The following is a 20,472-nucleotide window of genomic DNA, read 5'->3' as shown; positions in this document are numbered from 1 at the left end:
TGATATAAAATCAATGAACGTCTATGTAATGTCCTCACTAATGTAGTGAAAACACACAAATGACATATTTTTATATAAATACAGTATATTTTTTGGTGGTGACAAGACATTTGTGGTTTTGTTGAGGGTGACAAAATCAAAATGTTTTCACAAAATATTGAATATTTACTGAATATTTTAAATGATAGTACAAGCAGTAAAAGCTTGTTGGGGCTAAAGGCTTTTTGCACAAAATTATATTGCTCCCTCAATATTCAAAAAATCTGTATTTTTTGATTAGGCCATTATATATATTGGGACCTAAAGAAAACTATTAAGTATTTTCACATATCCTTAAATGGAGCTGATGATATTGTTTATTATAATAAATTTGATTTAACAGATTGATTTAAAGGGATAGTTTTAGAAGATATTTTGATGATTGTTGGTAACCATTTGACGGTAGCCATTTGACTTCCATGTTTTTTTTTTTGTTTTGTTTTGTTTTTTCCTTCAAGTCAAGTCAATGGCTACTGTCAACTGGTTACCAACATTCTTCAAAATATCTTCTTTTGTTTTCAATAGAAGCAAGAAACTCATACAGATTTGGAACAACACTGTGAGTAAACGATGACAGACTTTTCATTTTTGGGTGAACTATCCCTTTAACACATTGGCTTTTAGTTTTATATTTAAAACACACATACACAAAAACCATTAAACTGTCAGACTTTATAGATGATAAAACAGACATAAAAATAACAAGGAAAAACTTGTTTATTTTTTGATAAATAAATACAGTCAAGCATTTCTTGTAATTTTCACAAAATTATTTACAATCCTACATAAAAAAAAACCTGTAGGTAGACATTACTCAATTTTAGTTATTTTAGTTAATAAGGCTGAAAACTTTTAAAGTGGAGTGCATTTGTGATCTTTGTAATTTCTCTGATAGGCAAAACTTTTCCAACACTTAGTGCAGGTGTACGGCTTGTTGCCAGTGTGAATGTGCATGTGTGCCTTCAAATTGTTGGGCTGTGTGAAACTCTTCAAACAAATGTCACAGGTAAACGGCTTTTCCCCGGTGTGCACAAGCCTGTGTCTTTTCAAATTGGCCGATAAATGAAACGCCTTCCCACACGTTTCACACTTGTGAGGTTTTTCACCGGTATGAGTACGTATATGCATCTTCAGAGAGCTTGACAGCTTGAATCTTTTCCCACACAATACGCATTTATGAGGTCTTTCTCCTGAATGCAGAAACATATGGGTTTTATACGAAGCCCTCAGAGAAAAGTCCTTACCGCAGATCTCGCACTTGAAAGGTTTCTCCCCCGTGTGAAGCTGTTCGTGCATCCTGAGGGAATGTATGCTGCTGTACTTCCTGTCACATAACGTGCACGTAAAGGGTTTACTGTTGTCCGAATGCAGCTGCAGATGAGTTTTTAACGCGTAGGCGGAGCTCAGGAACTTCCCGCACACTTCGCAGCGATGAGCGTTGCTCTTATCTCCTGGATTTCCAACTTGATTGTGTGTAAGAATGTGGTTCCTTAAGACATAATTATACTGGAATGTTTTCCCGCACATTTCACACATAAACCGCTTCTCTCCGTGCACTCGCATGTGACCTTTGAGAGTGCTTCTCTGATTGAATCTTCTGCCGCACACCTCGCAGACGTATGGTTTGTCACCAGTGTGAATGAGGATGTGGCGTTTCAGAGTCCCGGAAAGCGCAAAACTTTTCCCACAGATGTCACATGTGTGCGGCCTCTCACCTGTGTGCACTCGGAGGTGGTGTTTCAAAAGTTTATGGTACTTGAAGCTCTTGTTGCAGTGGCTGCACTTTATCGGCCTGTCATTTGAATGAATCCTCTTGTGGTAGTTTAACGTGCCAATCAGGGAGAAACACTTCCCACAGGTGTCGCATCTGTATGGTTTTTCACCCGTGTGCACCCTCTGGTGCATGTATAAACTTCTTTTGATTGTGAATCCCTGTCCGCATATTTCACAGGTAAATGGTTTGACTTCCGCATGGACCAGTTCGTGCGCTGTGAGATCCCTGAAGCTCTTTCCACACGTAGGGCAGGGAAATTTCTTCTTCTCGAACTTCTGTGAGTGTTTGCGAAGGTGGGTCTCTAGTGCTCTCAGCAGTGTGAATTTCTTCCCGCACTTTTCACAATTGTGCGGCCTCACAATCGAATGCACACGTTTGTGCTGCACAAGAGAAAACATCTTTGGAAAGGACTTTCCGCACTGCTCACATTCAAAAGACTCTTTGTCTTGCGGCTTTTCAGGTTGCTCGGTTGACGTCTGCAACACGCCTTCCTGATCTTCAGACCAGCCCATGTCATCAGCAGCTGGCAAAATGAAAAACAACATTACATCAGTCATAATCTATTCATATATTCACAGTTTAGCAAAACTCATGCTGCAAAAATCATGCGGTGTAAACTGTTGGCCTGAAAGGCTTTAATTAAACTAGTAAACTATAAGACGAAGAATGTGCCAAAAAGTCAGTCAATTTCACTTTTCATTTCAGGTTAACTTTCAGAAATAAATACATTTCTTTCTAATATATAATAAAAATATATTATACAACAATATACAAATTATATAATAATGTATTTATATAATAAAATGATAAGATTTTTTATTTTATTGTATTAAAGAACTATATTTAAAAATGTAATATATCAGTGTCATTTTAGTATTATTCATGTATTATTATAGCATTTTTTTGAAATAGTGAATTAGCCTTTATTTTTTCATTTCTTATAATTTTTGTTTAAGTTTTAGTAATGCTGTTATGTGGTTTTGTATATTATTAATGGTACTTTTATATATTATTAATAGCTTTTAGGTTTTTTTTTATTTCTGTTAAGCTTTAATGTATAATATTTCAGTTTTAGTACTTCGACTTTTTTTTTTTATTTCAGTTACTTGCCATTAATTTTTGTTATTTTATCATCTTCATTTTAGCTTTATTTTAATTAACAAAAACAATTTTTAATAGTTTTAGTTAATAACAACACTGTCATATTAATATACTAATAATGCATGTAATTGTTGCTGATGTAAAACAGCAGCAATAATGATTTAGATGCTCTCGAGACAATGAATGACTGCAAATGGTAGAGACTTTGTAATTACCAATTGAAAGTTGGGACTCTTACCCTCACTGATGAATGTTGTCTGAATGGCTTCTTCTGCTCTGTCCTCCACCATAAGACACTGGCTTGCCTTACTGTCCTGTTCATGCTATAATTCACATTACATGTAAATGTTTCAATCAACACCCTTTAAGTTGTATCCTTAAAAGAAATTCCTCTTTAAAATTGCACTGTATTATTACTCACCACAGTGCTTGAAGGTTGCTGGTGAGACAGTGATGAAAGCTCATTCAGAGGACTCACAGAGAGAGATATAGCATCTCCTGTGAAAGAGGAACACAAAACAAAAATGACCACAAATACCAAGAAAAGAGAGTGCTAAATCTTCAGTCTCTAGAGTGGCCTGATATTGAAATCTGTCAAGTACCCTGAAACTCTTGGTTTTGGATACATGTTGTTCCACTGAGATCACGTCCCATCTGAGATGAAGTCTTTCTTATGTCATCTCGGCCATTCAAACACATTTGTGCTGGAACTGGTGCAATAGATGAACAGTATCTGAAGAGACTGCAAATCTTCTGCACTGCTTCTTTGGCAAACCTCTCCATTATGGAATTAAGCTGCATTGATACGAGAAAGATGTTATAATTATGAACAAAACAAAAACCCTGAAATTATATGGTTTAAAAATGTAAATTTAACTAAGGAAAAAGCACAGTTCTCATAGTCAACCACACAACCATACACGTTAAAGTTCTAATAACATACTTTCATACCATGTGAATCTGAGAATCGTTTGGTTTGATGGTGAGATGAGATTCATCGTAGCTGGATGTAAAAACATTTCGTATCTCCTGCTTAGCAGTGTCCGTCAGTAATGACATGACCAGAGTGGTTTGACTCTGAAAAAGCTCATACCGGGCCATAGTGACCACAGCTGAGAAACGTGCAGCTAATCCAACTCAGTTTGTGTTTGACAGCTGGCAAAGCCAGAATTAGAGGAAAGTACACAAAATATTGAACTCCCTACAACATTTGCACTAAGCAGTAAGTACTTCCTCTTTATTATATCGTAAAATAAAAGTCCTTGAACGCTTGTCATTCACCATAATATTTGGTTATGATTAACAAACAAAACATAAGTCTTAGAAATTTGTGTGCGCTAAATTGTTGTCGCTATTGTTTTGATAAGAGGCTTGTTTTGGATCAGTTTGATCCTAAAAATAAGACGTCAGTGATTGGAACAAATATACTTCAGAAAGAGATAATTTCAAAATAAAAGCCTTTCAGCGCTGTCAAAGGAAGCATGCTCAATTACAAAGATTAATAATAAAATTCCTAATTACATTTTAATTTTCATGTTAAAGGTTAATGGTTTAATAACAAATGCCATGGTGATTTTATTCCCTCATATGTCAAAGAGTCATGAAAGCGTTATGACGATTACCTTTTCTGTAATTTGTGATGACCTTCATCAGATAAATTGGTCGAGGAGGAATCATTCAGATCTTTTTGAATATTCATTGAAAAGCATGAATCGATAACATTTATTTGCAAGGATCTTCAAAAGATCAGTGATTAAATAATTTATATCAGAGCATTACTAGAAACTCAGGCCTGGAACACACAATTTCCTCAATATAATCTTTCCAGGTTTCCCATAATCATGCCAACATATACAACAATTAATACTCTGTGAAAGTACCCTGATATTATGCATCAAATTACTTGATATAGGTCCATATAATTGAAAATGCAACATTAAATTTTACAACAGCTTGTTCAGTATAGTGTTTTATTTTTAATGTTTTCACAATGGAAACATTTGCCTAGTAAATATTACAATATGATAAGAGTCCTGCAATTGTTACAAGCTTCTACCACATCTTTTTCACACAGGTTTGCATTTGTGATCGTTGTAATGTCTAAGATGTACTTAATTCTTCCCACACTTCTGGCATGTGTAAGGTTTCACTCCAGTATGAATTTGCTTATGTGCTTTAACATGGTCGGGATCCTGAAAACCATCCCCACAGACCTTACAACTGAACGTCTTCTCCGCAGCATGGACACGCTTGTGGCGCTTTAAATTTCCATACAAGCGAAAGGTCTTTCCACAAGTCTCACATTTGTGAGTTTTTTCATCAGTATGAGTCTTCATGTGCATTTTCAGAGAGCCAGACCACTTGAACGCTTTCCCGCACGCAATGCATTTGTAAGGTCTTTCTCCTGAATGGCACAACATATGCGTTTTAAAGGACTTCCTGAGTGCGTAGGCCTTACCGCAGATCTCACACTTGAACGGGGTCTCCCCTGAATGAAGCTTCTCATGAATGCGAAGATTATAAACGTTGCTGTAGCTCTTCTCACACAATTTGCATGTAAACGGTTTGCTGTTATCTGAATTTGACTGCATTTTAAATGGAGAGTTGGAGTTCAGAAACTGGCCATTGCTCTTATCTCCTGAATTTTCAGTCTGATTGTGTGTTAACATATGGTTCTGTAGCAAAAACTCATGCTGGAATGTTTTCCCACACATTTCACACTTAAATTGCGTCTCTTCGTGCACCCGCATATGGACTTTCAAATTACTTCTCTGGCGAAATCTTTTACCACACACCTCACATATGTATGGCTTTTCACCGGTGTGAATGAGCACATGGCGTGTCATAGCTTCATGATGCGCAAATGTTTTACCACAGATTTTACATGTATATCGTCTCTCACCGGTGTGCACAGGAAGGTGGCGTCTCAAATGACTCTTGCACTTGAAGCTCTTGTTGCAGTGGCTGCATTTTATTGGCCTATCATCTGAATGAAACTTCTTGTGGCAGTTTAGTGTGCCTATCAGAGAGAAACTTTTCCCACAGGTATCACACATGTATGGTTTTTCGCCCGTGTGCACCCTCTGATGCATGTATAAACTTCCTTTGACTGTGAATCCCTGTCCGCATATATCACAGGTAAACGGTCTGACTTCCGCATGAACCCGCTCATGAGCTGCGAGATCCTTGAAGCTCTTCCCGCACGTACTGCAGGGAAATGTCTTCTTCTCGAACTTCTGTGTATGTTTGCGGAGATGAGTTTCTAGCGCTCTTAATTGTGTGAACTTCTTCCCACATTTTTCACAGCAGTGCTGCTTTATGACCAAATGCACACGTTTGTGTCGCAGAAGAGAAAACATCTTTGAAAAGGCCTTTCCACACTGCTCACATGCAAAAGACTCTTTGTCTTGTGGCTTTTCAGGTTGCTCAATCGATGTCTGCGATACGCCTTCCTGATCTTCAGAACAGCGCCTGTCATCAGCTGATGAAAAAAAACACAATAATACAAAATTAGTGTTGAACATTTATGCCATTATGATTTCTCATGACAGAAGTGCTTTAAAGATCCCATGAAATGCCATGACAAGCGTTTTCTTTCTTTTGTTAATATGTTTCCTACTGAAAAAGGAAGTTGGGGACATTTCAAAGGGCTTTTTATAATAGCCAATAGCCTACATCTATATCAGTGATTCAAAAACTTTTTGACTCTCTGTGTTTTATGTTTTGTATCATTTTTGATACATCAGGCTTTTATGGCTCATATAGTATAATGTAGTGAGAATATGGAGCTCATGCTTGAGGAAAAAACAGAGGCCAAAACTGAGCAAAAACAAGAAATTTGGTGTTAGTCGTCACTCTATATCTCCCAATTAGTAAGAAAATATTAAAATGCGCTTAATTTTGTGAAGCTCTGTAGTTTTTATTGTGGGGGGCAAAACATACAATGAATGCAACAATGATTGAGAGATAAACACAAATAAACAATCCTCAAAAGCCTGTATCATATTTGATACTCACATTTTAACATGATTTTCCTAAAAAAAAAAAAAAAAAAAAAAAAAAAAAAAGCATATAGATGACTTAAAAGCTAAAATATGGGTTAACTAATGAGGTTAAAAAAGAACCTATCAAAACTAGGCTAAAAGCAACAACAACAACAAATTTTCATGTCATGGACTCTGTAATCTTTCAAAAGGCAATTTCACAAAAGCTTAATGCAGTCATCACAAAGAAATAGCCTTACTATGTACTACCAACAGGTGCTGTACTTATTAAGATGAGAACTGTACCTTACCATCACCGATGACTACAGTCTGAATGTTTTCTTCTGCTCTGTCCTTCACCAAAAGACATCTACTTGCATTATTCTCCTGTGCAGGCTATAATTCACGTCACATGGAAAGGGTGAAGAAAGAAATATATTAAACATGTTGTTTTTGATTGAGTACAGCCCTCTACAACTATTCAAACAATTTTTAATAACAGAAATTCTTACCATGTGAGTCTGAGTGTCGTTTTGTTTCATGTTGAGATGAGGTTCAACAGAGCTGCATGCCTTTGGTGTGCTCTGCTTTGGCGTGTCCGGCATTAATAAGATGAATAGAGTAGTTTGATATCTGGACATAGTGACCACAACTACGTGATGTACAAAAATAAGGAATTGTGTTTGAAAGCTATGTCAAAATTATATTGCTGCAAGAATTAGAAGGAAAAAAAACGTTCTGGTTTATTCCACTTTGAATACATGCAATTAAATTATCGCCATAATTCTAACAGATAGTGAATAACAAGTGTTCTGTAAAGCCAAACCATGATATTTGTAATTGTACGTCTGGAATGCAAACTACCTGGAAAAGTTGCACTCTGTGCTAAACACTTCCTCTTTTGTTCATGACCATTTCAAAGTAAAAGTATGCGAATATGTGCCATTGACCATAAATCCTTTTAATTACTTATTAATTAAAGATTAACAGGTCAACAAATTAAATACGACCTACAATACATAATACTTTACTCTATTATTTTATAACAGTCAGAGCCCTTTCTCGTTATTTTTTCCAAATAAGTTTGTTTATTGTTTCGAGTAATACAAAATTATCTTCGAAATGCTTTTTTTTTTTTTTTTTTTTGCTTTGAAATGCAAATATTGAGAACCTGTTTTTGGTCAGTCCAAATGGTCAGTTCCTGTACTTCCGACGCAAACTTCAAAATAAAAGTCATTTAACGTGAAATACAAAAAGCTGGAGAACTTACTAATTTATCAGTTTGCATAGGAAAAGTCAAAAGTAATGACAATTCAACCGTTAGAGAATTCAACAATGCACAACAATTTATCTGCTTTATTTATAGTAAATATTCTGTCACTATACACACTATTCCTGACAGCAGTGTCTCTTTGGCTTTTAACCACTGGTATAGTTATGTCTTAGTTTTTCCAACCAAAAATTAAAATTAAAAAATTGCATTCTCAACAAACTGTTTATTCTTGGCCATTGGAATTCACACTGTAGAACTATAGATTTCACATATTAACAATCGGCTTAAAAATAATTTGATTTCAGAACCGATCATTAATGTTTTTTCTATGGAATGAATGAAAATTTGACTAATACTTATCCAGAATTTCTTCTAAGAAGGAAAATAAATGCAAAAACAAATACAATGCGATATTGTACATATTTTTGTCTTTAACAAATAGTGAACCTTTATGACATTTCCAAACATTTGACTTAAAGAAATTGTAAATATAAAGAAAATGTCACTACAATTCAGCTCAAAACAGAATTGCTTTAAAGTAACATCTTTTTCACACAGGTATACATTTGTGATCATTGTAATTTCTACGGTACGCATATTTTTTCCCACACTTCTGGCACGTGTAGGGTTTCACACCAGTGTGGATTTGCATATGTGCCTTCACATGGCTAAGTTGTACAAACCTCTTCCCACAGATCTCACAGCTGAACGGCCTCTCGCCAGTGTGGACCCGCTTGTGTCGGCTTAAGTTTCCAGATAAGCGAAAGCACATTCCGCACGTTTCACACTTGTGTGGCTTTTCACCAGAGTGAATGCGCATATGCAGTCTAAGACTGTTAGGAAGTCCAAATTTGCTCCCACAAACAGAACATTTGTAAGGTTTAGCTTTGGTATGAACAACCTCGTGCGTTTTCAAACCAACTCTCTGAGTAAAAGTCTTATCACACACATTACACTTGAACGGCGTCACCCCTGAATGAAGTTTCTCATGTTCCTTCAGCGAATACATGCTGCTGTAGCTTTTGCCGCAGACTTTACACATGTACGGATCCTTTTCCAAGTGGAGTCTCTCATGCATTCTGAGCAAAGCGGTAGAACTGTAGCATTTTCCACATGCATCACATGGGAAAGAGTTCTTCCCATCTCCAGATTTGCCATCCAGATTTGCTCCAGATTTCTCACCATGTGTGAGTAAGTGTTTCTGTAAAGCATAGTTAAAAACAAAGCTCTTCCCACATATTTCACACATGAATGACTTCAGAGCTCCGTGTATTGCCATGTGCCTCTTCAGAGATTTGCTCTGATAAAACTGCTTGGAGCAGATTTCACACACATGTCGTTTCACACCACTGTGCACAAGGAGATGCCTTCTGAGGTTTGTAATGTGGCCAAACTTCTGCCCGCATACATGACATATATGGGGTTTCTCTCCTGTGTGCACAACCTGGTGCAAATTCATTTGTTTTTCTGTTTTGAAAGTCTTGTCACAGAGGCTGCATTTCCACGGTTTCTCATTCAGATGAACAGTCAGATGATTGGTGAGGTTGCCCGAATGTGAAAAGTGCTTCCCGCATGTCTCACAGCTGTATGGTTTTTCACCTGTATGGATCCTCTGGTGTGCCAGTAAACTTCCCTTTACGGTGAAGCCGTGTCCACATACGGAACAAAGAAACGGCTTCACGTCCAGGTGGACACGTTCGTGCATCTTAACATTGGCAAATGTTTTCCCGCATGTTTTACAGAGTCCTTTCTTCTCGGTTGAATTGTGACGCAGTAGGTGTTTCTCCAATCCTTTTAAGAATTTAAACTTCTTACCGCACTGCTCACAACTGTGAGGTCCTTTTAAATGTCCACATTTGTGCTGATTTAGTGAGTGTCTCCAGAGAAAATTCTTTCCGCACTCATTACAGTCAAATGATACTGTCTTCTTGGTTTTCTCGGGCTTTGTACTGATTTGCTCTGCCTGTGGGTTTACTTCAGGTTGCTGGTCTTCAACAGAGGCAATGGTACTGTATTCAACTGCAAAACATTAACAGGGTTTCAGTTACTACAAGTTACTACTACAAGTATGTATGTGTGTATATCAACATTCATAATAATTAGAAATGTTTCTTGACTACCAAATCAGCATATTAGAATGATTTCTGAAGGATCATGTGATATTGAAGACTGATGATGATGCTGAAAATTCAGATTTGTCATCACAGGAATAAACAGAAAATAGTAATTAAACACTGTATTCTTTCAAAATAAAAGCCTGAATAAAAAAAAAATCTAAATAAATAAAATATATTATAATTTAATTAATAACTAGGTAGTGAACAGTTGTCATATTTAGATTCATTGGCTAAAAGTAACTGTAGTAAATTTCAATGAAATTAGAAAAAGTAGTAGTATAAAAAAAACTATGGATTGGGAAAAAGTGAGGCTATTACAAGATATAAGTATAATGTCTAAAAAAATCGAATAAATAAAATTGAGGTACTTGGGGTGTTAGGCGGTCCAGAATTTTTGTATTAATGTTGACGTGGTCCTCTGCCTGAAGAAGTTTGAAAGCCACAGGTCTAGAATCTAGTATTTTATTATTTAGTTATGCCAAACATAATGAAGTGTAAAAAAATAAAATAAAATTAATTAATAATCAATCAATCAATTTCTAAACTTTCTTAGCTTGTTAGTTCACATAAACATAAAAGCTGGGCAGCACATACCTTCTATAAAAAATGCTTGCACTGGCTTCTCTTTTCCACCACTTGACGACTCAGGACAAAATGCAGAAACGTTACCCCTCTCTGCACACTGATAGAAAAAGAAAATCAATTAAAAAAAAATAAAAAAAAGTTGTTGCATGCTTCTAGGCAAACAATACAGAGTTACATCATTTCAGCTGACCTGCTGGACAGAATCTTGTGGTTGTACATTTTCTTCAGGTAACGCAGTGAGCAGACTCGGTCTCTCCGGAGACATTGATGGAGCTACAGCTGCAGAATCTGAGAGTAGGGTGAGAAAATACTAGTTAAAATTGTAGTGTATTAAATATTCTTAACATATGACATTAAATTAAAATGCAGGACGTCCTACCAGTTTGACTGTTTTTTCTTTCTGGTTTCTTCAGGTGCTCCTTCATTATCTCTTTCACGTGTACTACATCATCATGGTAACTTTTATAACCCTTCAGCTGAGCTGGCTTAAGAGCAAAGCAATAACTGAAGACTTTGCATATTTTTTGAACAGCCACGTTGGTAAAGGTCTCCATCACAGCTGTGAGCTTTGCCTGCAAAAGATATTAACTACTGATTGTTTTTCTGGACTTCTTCATCTGCATTAATGTGCAGTTTTGAAACTAGCAAGATGGAGTTGAACATTTCCTTGAATTATAGTTACTTATTATAATGTTAAACAGAAGAATACTTGATTAATCATATAAAATGTATCTTAACCTTGAAATAAAAGACTACATAGAAGAAAAACGTCAGGAACCGACTGTCTGATAGATCACAACTGACAAAATTTTTTTAATAAAAACTGAACAGCACGCAGAATAAAAATTAACGTACCAGTCTGCTTTCTCTGTCACTACCAATTTCAGTGTGGGATGGGCGACATTCACAGTCAAAAACTTTCTGAATTTCGTCTCGAGCTGTTTCTGACAACAGTGTCATTATAGACACAGTTTGTTTATGAAATAATTCATACTCCACCATTGTGCTCATTCAATAATTGCAATATAATTAAATAACACAAACGATATCGCGTTTACTGTGTTCATGTTAACTTCCGTTTCTAGGACTACATTTTCAAAATAAAAGTTTTTAAAAAGCGTTTATTTTGTACTCTACGATTGCCGTTGTGACTTTTATTTTGAAATTCAACAATGCCTCACTTTACGGAAGTCATGTTCAACCTGTAACAGTTGTGAATGACATTCCCACTTAAATATTTTCTATTTCACAATCATGAATGAGAAATTACTGCAGTTTCGACGAGATCAGCACTAATTGACTTGGCTCATCTTAGAAAATGTCTGAAAAGACAAATCTCCAGGTATGTTTTCATTCATTCACTACTCAAAACCCAAATTTAACTCTAATTTAACCGTATTTAATTAATTTCCCCGACAGATTAGTATGTGATTATGACATAATGGCTAAGGTTATTTTGGTTTAGGGTTAGTGGTTTATAGGAAATTACATCTGAATCATCTTAACCCAAAAAAGTTGTTCAATAATTTTGTCAAATATGACATCTCAGTAGTTTACTCCTCCCTTGTGTATAACGGACACAATGAATAGGCATTATTGTCTTATCTGCTGAAGCCAGGACACTGGGGCGTAGTGCCTCCTCCTGTATCAGACTATCCTGCTTCATGTTCACTATACATTGCTTTCTCGTACTCAAAAGTGTCTGAAGACTCCAGTTCCTCTCACTACAAACTATGGCAGATGGACCTTATAAATACATTAGGGTCAGAACATAATCTAAATGAATGTTACTCTGTGCTGTTTGTGTTGGTACTAACCTTTGCGTGGAATTTAATTTTACAGGACGGCGATGGCAGGGTCAGCAGGGTGATCCGTGTTGGCACCAGAAAAAGCCAGGTAATTTAATATATGTATGTTTATTGTACATAGACTATATAACTTTTGAATGATAGTTAGATAACAAATTAGATAATCTGAAATTTTATTAGAATGTCTAACCCCATTTAATATATTTAAATGTACGTTTCACCATTTTTACGACTCCTCATCCATTTATTTTAAAGTACCAATGTAAAAGTTTTACTTTTACTTTCCATATTATAACTATACATACTTTGCCTCATCATCACTTAGTAGTTTAAGTGTTACATAAAAAATGTAGGTTTGTAAGTTTGATTGGGTGGGTCAGTGGTGGTGATGGGATTGATAAGCTTTCTGTCTTTGTCAGGGTGGGTATAAGATTGCTTAGTTTTATAAATTAACTGTTTACAACCCTCAACTAGAAGATGAGTCTTAAAGGACCCTCATATTTTAGGTCAAATCTAATATTGTTGAACCTTTTTGTTACTTGTACTTTTTTCAGCTGGCTCGGATTCAGACAGACAGCGTTGTAGAGAAACTCAAGGAGTTGCACCCTGATGTTAATTTTGAAATAGGTAAGAGATTATTGTCTAATATGCAAAACAGTTCTTGTTTATTTGTAATTGAGTTTACCAAGTATGATGTAAGTTAATATTCACTCTGCTTAAACAGATTTTCAATTCATATAATCTTTTATTTTGTTTCAGTGGCTATGTCAACAACGGGAGATAAAATACTTGACACAGCTTTATCCAAAGTATGTCCTAATCTAAATCCCAAATAAAAAATAATAATAATTTAATTAGTTTTGTAAATGTTAATGTATATAAAGTTTTTGAAGAAAATTAAGTATTGTTCAACGTTTTGTGTTCAAGATCGGTGAAAAGAGTCTCTTCACAAAGGAATTGGAGAATGCTTTAGAAAAAAATGAGTGAGTCCATCTGTCTTTGCTTCTTTAAATCACTCATGTATACTTTGCAGTACTTTCAGATTTGTTCTTGGGCTATTGGTGCATTTGATGTTTCAGAAGTTTGTATTGCTACATTGTTGCATATGTTTCAATATGAATAAGGCTGTTGTAATATTTGTGTCTCTATAGGGTAGACCTGGTCGTGCACTCTTTGAAAGACTTGCCTACTGTTCTTCCTCTGGGCTTCACTATTGGAGCCGTGCTGAAGTAAGGAAATCACAATAGTGTCTCTATGTTCTGAAGTGCTTGTATGTTTCTCTACATCTGAAGAGTCTTTTATCTTAAAAGTAGCTGACATGTCATGTTACACACAAACATCAACTTAGTGTTCATAAATGATTATTAAAGTGTATGGAAATACTGACGTACAGTGTATTTGCTTATTGCAAATACTTTTAATTATGAAGCCAACATTGAGATTTGACATTTCCCTCTCTTCAAAGACGAGAAAACCCCCATGATGCTGTTGTCTTGCACCCCAAAAATAAAGGCAAACGTCTCGACTCTCTAGCCAACAAAAGGTAAGAGGTGCCCTGTACACATACTTATATTTTTTATTAATATACACTACCATTGAAGTTTTAAGTTCTAGGAAATTAATACCCTTATTCAGCAAGGCTGCATTAAATTGATAAAAAGTGACAGTAAGGACATTTATAATGTTACAAAAGATTTAGATTTCAAATAATATTATGTTATTCTGAACTTTCTATAAAAAAAATTCCTGAAAAAATATATCATGGTTTCCAGAAAAAAAAAATTAACTGTTTTCAGGATTAATATAATAAAAAAAAAGGCTTATTCGACTTAATGCAGCACTGCGCAGACCGATCAGCGGCTTACTTGAAGCAGTGCATGCCAGTTAGAAATTTTGTCCGACTTGAGACAGCGCCGACGCCACTTCACTGTGACATATGGCATCAGTGTACCACGAGAGCGATTCAAGAGCAGTTGTCTGATTTAGCCAGTGCAGCTTCTCCAGAGCGGCTGCACTAGCTCTGATGACGACACAGCTGTTTCGCGATTGGCCGGATTCACGGCATGACAACAATTACGTGTGTTTAGTGTTTATTTGGACACCTGCAGTTCCACTAATGCTCACAAATCTGCGTTTTTATAACAGTAAAAGCTCTTTTCATGTAGTCGCGATATTATATTGTGTCATGTTTATCAAAATAAAACTGATAAAAAATGTAGACCCCACTTCATTAGTATTTGAATAGTATGGCTTATGTTGAACTTTATTCTTGTACAAACAGACCCTGTATTAAAAAAAAAAGTCCTGAATGAAAATGTCTCTGAAACATCTATGTATTTGACAAATATTGCATTTATTTCACTTCATCTGTGATAAAGTATGCAAACAAGTAAAACACACCTAAATTCTTGAGCACCAAATGAGCATATTAGAATGATTTCTGAAGAATCGTGTTGTGACGCACATGATGTGCTGAGTCACATGATGTCTTAAGTCACATGATGTTCTGGTGAACATGGCTTAAAAGAGTTAACTTCCTTTTTGGATGTTTGCTGGAGGTTCACAGAGAAAAAAAACTACTAATGGTCCAGACAATGGAGAGCAGATCATTTGTCTGACTGACTGACTGAACACGACCAAACAAGTATTGTTTTTTATATTCTTATAATAGGTTTGCCAGTTGAGTGTCCATGAGACTGTGTAAATGTTGTTTAAAGTGCTGAAAGAACTCTTTATGAGCTGCACAGGGAACTGGTTTGATTAAGGCTGGTTTGACTGGACTTAAGGATTCTTAAAGGCCTAAGTGCATATGGACTATGAGGTATAATATGTTATGTATAATATGTTAATATACTTTGTTGAATTGTGAACTCAGTCAAGAATTGTTAATGGGTTAGTTCACACAAAAATGACAATTCTATCATTAATTACACCCGTAAGACTTTAGTACATCTTTGGAACGCAAATGAAGATCTTTTTGATGAAATCTGAGAGCTTTCTGTCCCTTCATAGACAACTACACAACTGACACTTTGATGCTTCAAAAAGTTCATAAAGAGATCGTAAAACTAATTCATATGAATTGAGCGGTTTAGTCCAAATTTTTTGAAGAGACTCGGTCACTTTATATGATGAACAGATTGAATTTAGGTTTTAGGATTTAACTTTTATTCACATGTAAACATTCATCAACTCACAAATCAGTTGGGGTAAATGGAAGCTCTAGCAAGTTTGCTTGACGTGCGAGAACCAGTGAGGTTCATTCTCGTGTGTTACGCAGCACGTTTGTGCTTCTGCAAAAGAGGTTTATTCTTGCACGTCATTCAGGTTTAGATGAGCTTCTGTTTATGTTCACTTATCAATGTTTATATGCGAGTAAAATCCTAAATTCAATCTGTTCATCATAAAAAAAATGATCAAGTCTCTTCAGAAAATTTGGGACTGAACTGCTCAATTCATATGGATTAGTTTTATGATCTCTGACTTTTTGTTGAAAGGCTTTGTCATAATAAATGAGTCCCTGAATTGGGAATTGAGCATTTGAATTTCTGGGATATATATATATATATATATATATATATATATTCATCCACATATTAAGGGTTCCTACTTCTTTAAATGTGTGAATCCTTTGTATGGTTGACTGACTCAAAGACTGAAGAAATTTAGTAGGTTTAATCACCTGCTTGACACCCCAATTAATCAGGTCAATCCGTTACAATGTGACACTGAAGACTGAGGTAATGATGCTGAAAATTAAGCTTTGCCATCACAGGAATAAATTACATTTTTAAATTTACTAAAATAGAAAAGGTTTTTTATTGTAATATTTCACCATATTACTGTTTTTACTGTATTTTTGATCAAATAAATGCAGCATAAGAGACTTTAGAGACCCCAAACTGTTTAATGGTAGTGTGTGTATGTGTATGTATATATATATATATATATAATATAATATGCATATTTAAGTTGTATATTTACAGGATACATGTTTTCTTGAAAAATACATGCATTTACATTTTATATTTAAAGTGTTATAGGTACCAGTTCTCTTCGCCGAGCTGCACAGCTGAAGAAAAGATTTCCCCACCTGGAGTTTAAAGACATTGTATCTTTCAATGCAGTGTGCAGCAATCTTTTTTTTATCTGACTGTAATTATTGTATGCAGATGCAGATAACAAGTAAATTAGGATTTCAGTGTGTTAACAAGCACTTGATGTTTTTTTGTGAGGAGATGCCTTAACAGTCGTGTTTCAGAGAGGTAATCTCAACACCCGTCTGAAGAAGCTGGATGAAAACGATGACTTTTCTGCCATAATCTTAGCAGCAGCTGGTCTTCGGAGAATGGGCTGGCAGAACCGCATTAGCCAGGTGCCTCTATCCTCCATTAACCTACAATGCACTGCAATGTCTTCCCTCAGGTCAACGCTACCAATTATTGCACTGATTAGCCTATAATGCATATTGATATATTTTGTATCATCTTGTTTCAGATCCTTGGGCCAGAGGACTGCATGTATGCAGTTGGACAGGTGGGTAAGATTTAGTGTCCATGTTGAGCAAATCTCCTGCACAGCGGTGAGTGTATGTCCATCAAACTAAGCCTTACAGACTGCTCTTACTGTCCTGTTAAAGGGCGCTCTGGCAGTCGAGGTGAGAGCTCGAGACCAGGACATTCTGGAAATGGTGTCAGTATTAAATGACTCGGACACCGTGTTGAGCTGCATCGCGGAGAGAGCGTTCCTCAAACACCTGGTAGGCATCCTGCTGCACTATAAAACCCCTCATACCTGTTTGAATTAATTAATAATTAATAAATAAATACACTGTAATTCAAAAGTTTAGGGTCGGTAAGATTTCTTTAATGTTTTTGAAATAAGTCTCTTATGTTCACCAAGGCTGCATTTATTTTGATCAAAAATACAGTAAAAACAGTAATTTTGTGAAATATTATTACAATTCAAAATGACTGTTTTCTATTTCAATATATTTTAAAATGTAATTTATTCCTGTGATATCAAAGCTGAATTTTCAGTCTCATTACTCCAGTTTTCATTGTCACATGATCCTTCAGAAATCATCTAATTTGCTGATTTGGTGCTCACAAAACATTTCTTATCAATGTTGAAAACAGTTGTACTGTTTAATATTTGATACAGTTGATACATTTTTTCAGGATTCATTGATGAATAGAAAGTTTAAAAAACAATTAATTTGAAATAGAAATCTTTTGCAACACTAGGGGTGTGTCTCATTTATCTCCCTAGCTCAGTAGTCAGGGCACTGATCAGGTCATTGATGTCGGCCATTTTAAGGGCTGTTTCAATCGCAAAATCCTTCCAGTCCACTGAAACGTTTGCCCCCTAAAAAGTCCCAGAATGCACTGTGAAAACCAGGGAGCATTGATGCTCACTATGTCCCCTTAACGAAAAACATAAATTTCGTGAGCCAACTCAACACACATAATGACACGTGATAGATGTTTTGAAAAAGCAAACCGTATTGCAGCATAAACGTACATCACTAGATAAATACTAAATGTAAACATTTAAAATTAATTTACAGCTGAAATGTTGCAGGTCTATGAAAAAATATAAAAAACATAAAAAAGATGAATGTTCTGCTGCTGTTTTTAAATACTACTAGTGATGTCACCATCACTGTCCCACTGTATAGTGAGTCAGGATCTTTACTGTCTGTACCAGCGCCTGAAAACGTGTACACGATATACTGATTTACGACCTAGGAAGCTAGGGAGCTGATTGAGACTCACCCTATATGTCTCTACTGTCACTTTTGATCAGTTTAATGTGACCTTGCTAAACAAAAAATTAAATTCTTACTGACCCCAAAATATTTGAACAGTAGTATAAACATTTAATAATTCATTACATGAAAAATATATTTAAAAACTATGTGTAATGAAAATATATTACTTTTTACTTGATGCTTACACACTGTGACATTTTTGATGGAAATTTTTCTGGAAAATTTTGTAAAACTTTTTCAAAACCATATAAAACCAGCACAAATACAAAGAATACATTTCTAAGAACTTTGCACATGTGCCTTAAACTATTGTTTTCTTTTTATAGGAAGGGGGATGCAGTGTTCCAGTTGCTGTTTACACTGAAGTTAAGAATTCACAGGTAGTGAGGAGCTACATCCTTGTGTAAATTATTCTCACATAGAAAATGTCTCAGCTGAATGACAGATCTAAGTTCATTTTACAGGTCTACCTGACTGGAGCGGTGTACAGTCTTGATGGCTCAGACAGTCTGAAGGAGACGATGCAGACAAGCATCAGCTCAGACGATCAGGTGGTTAATCCACTCTAGGTATAATTTCCTATATTCTGAATGCTTCTATGAATTGTAAACTTATCTGAGCATGTGTAACCTCATTATTCCCAGACTGAGGAGCAGGAGAAGGTTGATGAGAAGGTCCAGCGTGTGGGTATTACTGCTTTAAAGGTGTCGGAAGCAGCCCAGGATGCCGCAGTGAAGTTAGGAGTTGACCTTGGAAATCTGCTGCTCAGCAAAGGGGCCAAAGAGATACTGACTGTAGCCAGACAGCTTAATGATGCACGATAGGTATATAATAGTCCATATCCATAGCTAAAGAGCAACCACCTCCTTTTCCATAAGTATTTTATTAAAATTTCAAAGTGTTCATGTGTCATCTTGTATAGATGACCTTTCTATTTTGTGTGTAATTAAGATATTAGGTTTTTTTTCACAGAAAAAAAAAGCAACTTTGTATTGTATTTACAGGATTTTTAGTGAGGGTCAATTTGCAGTTACTACTTAAAAAAGGCTTGAAAGATGCATAAAAATAATGCCAAAATAATGACTCCGCTATTCACTGAAGACATACATGAAAAACATCCGCATTACAGAGAGCTAATAGGCAGAAATGATATCTGCTCCCATATTAAGCCATGAATACACAATCATGCCTTTTAAGATGGTGTGTGTTGTATCTAAACACATGCTTTTTTGAAACTTGAATTATTCTAGGATGTACATTTTTGAAAGCTGCTTGAGGTATCATCTACATTTTATCTTCATTGACTGTGAAGCTACACAACGTAATAACCTGTATACCACTACATAATATTTTTGTATGGTTGGTCCAGCTGATTTTTGATAGTATTTAGTGTGATAATGTAATTAAAAATGTTTTTCATTCATTTCCATATATTTTATGCCTTAAACGTAGTCACTGAACCCTTTAAATTGTTTGTCAGATCTAACGTCAGTGCCTGGAAATTCAAAATACCGCCTTTGCAAATTTCTTTGAGTGTTAGCGCATGGTCTGATAACTGTATGGAGTTTGTATGCACTGCCTCATCCTTTTCATTTATTCCACTCAAATACGAAGTTTTTATTTTATTTATTTGGCTAAATGTCTTTGCTGGACATCCTCTTGTTCTTGGATTTGTATGATGAAACTAAGCCAGTATTCATTCGCTATAATATTCTAAAACACTGATTTATATTTTTTTATGGCTAAGAGACAGTTTAACTGATATCAACTTGATTTAATGTGAGCATATGCAAAATTTTTCATTTTAGCATAGTTTTATGGCATTTTCTGAGTCAGTGGTATACTGGTAAACTGAACTCTGAATAACTTGATAGCTTTGTTTGTCATTACTTTGAAAGTGGGCATCTACATTTACATGAAACAGTACATTTTAAATGTTTGGTGGTTTAAGAGCAGAGTTGGTTTCACTTACTGTATTTGCCAGTCCCAAATAAATCAATCAATATAAATGCAATCATC

The 20,472-nt window shown here is 35.5% G+C and overlaps 3 protein-coding genes across 11 annotated transcripts; 1 reads left to right on the top strand and 2 right to left on the bottom strand.

The window, feature by feature from the left end:
* Nucleotides 1-738: 738 nt before the first annotated feature.
* LOC127495865 (gastrula zinc finger protein XlCGF57.1-like) lies at nt 739-4,295 on the bottom strand. The gene is made up of 5 exons (XM_051863267.1): nt 3,866-4,295; nt 3,517-3,709; nt 3,336-3,412; nt 3,153-3,237; nt 739-2,336 (listed from the first exon to the last, which is right to left on the bottom strand). Exons 1-5 carry the CDS (start codon nt 4,013-4,015, stop codon nt 892-894), a joined length of 1,950 nt encoding a protein of 649 aa, XP_051719227.1. The 5' UTR covers nt 4,016-4,295; the 3' UTR covers nt 739-891.
* Nucleotides 4,296-4,612: 317 nt separating this feature from the next.
* LOC127495449 (gastrula zinc finger protein XlCGF57.1-like) lies at nt 4,613-11,993 on the bottom strand. Of its 6 annotated transcripts, XM_051862306.1 has the most exons (7): nt 11,252-11,370; nt 11,063-11,160; nt 10,882-10,969; nt 8,069-10,189; nt 7,410-7,530; nt 7,209-7,293; nt 4,613-6,395 (listed from the first exon to the last, which is right to left on the bottom strand). In XM_051862306.1, the coding sequence occupies exons 5-7, from the start codon at nt 7,500-7,502 to the stop codon at nt 5,026-5,028; spliced, it is 1,548 nt and encodes a 515-aa protein (XP_051718266.1). In that variant the 5' UTR covers nt 7,503-7,530; nt 8,069-10,189; nt 10,882-10,969; nt 11,063-11,160; nt 11,252-11,370; the 3' UTR covers nt 4,613-5,025. The 6 variants fall into 6 exon arrangements, with proteins under 6 accessions (XP_051718266.1, XP_051718265.1, XP_051718267.1 ...); XM_051862303.1 differs by lacking the exons at nt 4,613-6,395; nt 7,209-7,293; nt 7,410-7,530 and adding an exon at nt 11,728-11,993 and having other exon boundaries at nt 8,218-10,189; nt 11,252-11,444; XM_051862305.1 differs by lacking the exons at nt 8,069-10,189; nt 10,882-10,969; nt 11,063-11,160; nt 11,252-11,370 and adding an exon at nt 7,762-8,044 and having other exon boundaries at nt 7,410-7,549.
* A 45-nt stretch (nt 11,994-12,038) lies between these two features.
* On the top strand, nt 12,039-20,467 carry hmbsb (hydroxymethylbilane synthase, b). Of its 4 annotated transcripts, none has more exons than XM_051862311.1 (14): nt 12,039-12,214; nt 12,715-12,768; nt 13,235-13,307; nt 13,440-13,489; nt 13,608-13,663; nt 13,832-13,909; nt 14,146-14,223; nt 16,716-16,791; nt 16,942-17,055; nt 17,178-17,216; nt 17,320-17,439; nt 18,780-18,833; nt 18,906-19,004; nt 19,098-20,467. In XM_051862311.1, exons 1-14 carry the CDS (start codon nt 12,191-12,193, stop codon nt 19,275-19,277), a joined length of 1,095 nt encoding a protein of 364 aa, XP_051718271.1. In that variant the 5' UTR covers nt 12,039-12,190; the 3' UTR covers nt 19,278-20,467. The 4 variants fall into 4 exon arrangements, with proteins under 4 accessions (XP_051718271.1, XP_051718274.1, XP_051718270.1 ...); XM_051862314.1 differs by having other exon boundaries at nt 12,041-12,214; nt 18,918-19,004; XM_051862310.1 differs by lacking the exon at nt 12,039-12,214 and adding an exon at nt 12,462-12,635.
* The last annotated feature ends 5 nt before the right edge of the window (nt 20,468-20,472 follow it).

This window comes from Ctenopharyngodon idella, chromosome 15 (genome assembly GCF_019924925.1).
Source record: "Ctenopharyngodon idella isolate HZGC_01 chromosome 15, HZGC01, whole genome shotgun sequence".
In the NCBI taxonomy this organism is placed as follows: domain Eukaryota; kingdom Metazoa; phylum Chordata; class Actinopteri; order Cypriniformes; family Xenocyprididae; genus Ctenopharyngodon; species Ctenopharyngodon idella.
This window is presented reverse-complemented; position numbering and strand designations above follow the sequence as displayed.

Bases quoted from the DNA above. Each gene is read 5' to 3' on its own strand.
- LOC127495865 (XM_051863267.1), bottom strand. From the start codon at position 4,015: ATGGCCCGGTATGAGCTTTTTCAGAGTCAAACCACTCTGGTCATGTCA. The intron at 3,238-3,335 runs GTGAGTAATAAT...TGTGAATTATAG, and splicing joins AGCAACCTTCAAGCACTGTG to CATGAACAGGACAGTAAGGC. The intron at 2,337-3,152 runs GTAAGAGTCCCA...TCATTTTGCCAG, and splicing joins GACAACATTCATCAGTGAGG to CTGCTGATGACATGGGCTGG.
- LOC127495449 (XM_051862303.1), bottom strand. From the start codon at position 11,883: ATGAGCACAATGGTGGAGTATGAATTATTTCATAAACAAACTGTGTCT. The intron at 11,445-11,727 runs GTACGTTAATTT...TATCTTTTGCAG, and splicing joins GTGACAGAGAAAGCAGACTG to GCAAAGCTCACAGCTGTGAT. The intron at 11,161-11,251 runs GTAGGACGTCCT...CCCTACTCTCAG, and splicing joins AAGAAAAAACAGTCAAACTG to ATTCTGCAGCTGTAGCTCCA.
- hmbsb (XM_051862310.1), top strand. From the start codon at position 12,606: ATGGCAGATGGACCTTATAAATACATTAGG. The intron at 17,440-18,779 runs GTAGGCATCCTG...TTCTTTTTATAG, and splicing joins GAGCGTTCCTCAAACACCTG to GAAGGGGGATGCAGTGTTCC. The intron at 18,834-18,905 runs GTAGTGAGGAGC...GACAGATCTAAG, and splicing joins CTGAAGTTAAGAATTCACAG to TTCATTTTACAGGTCTACCT.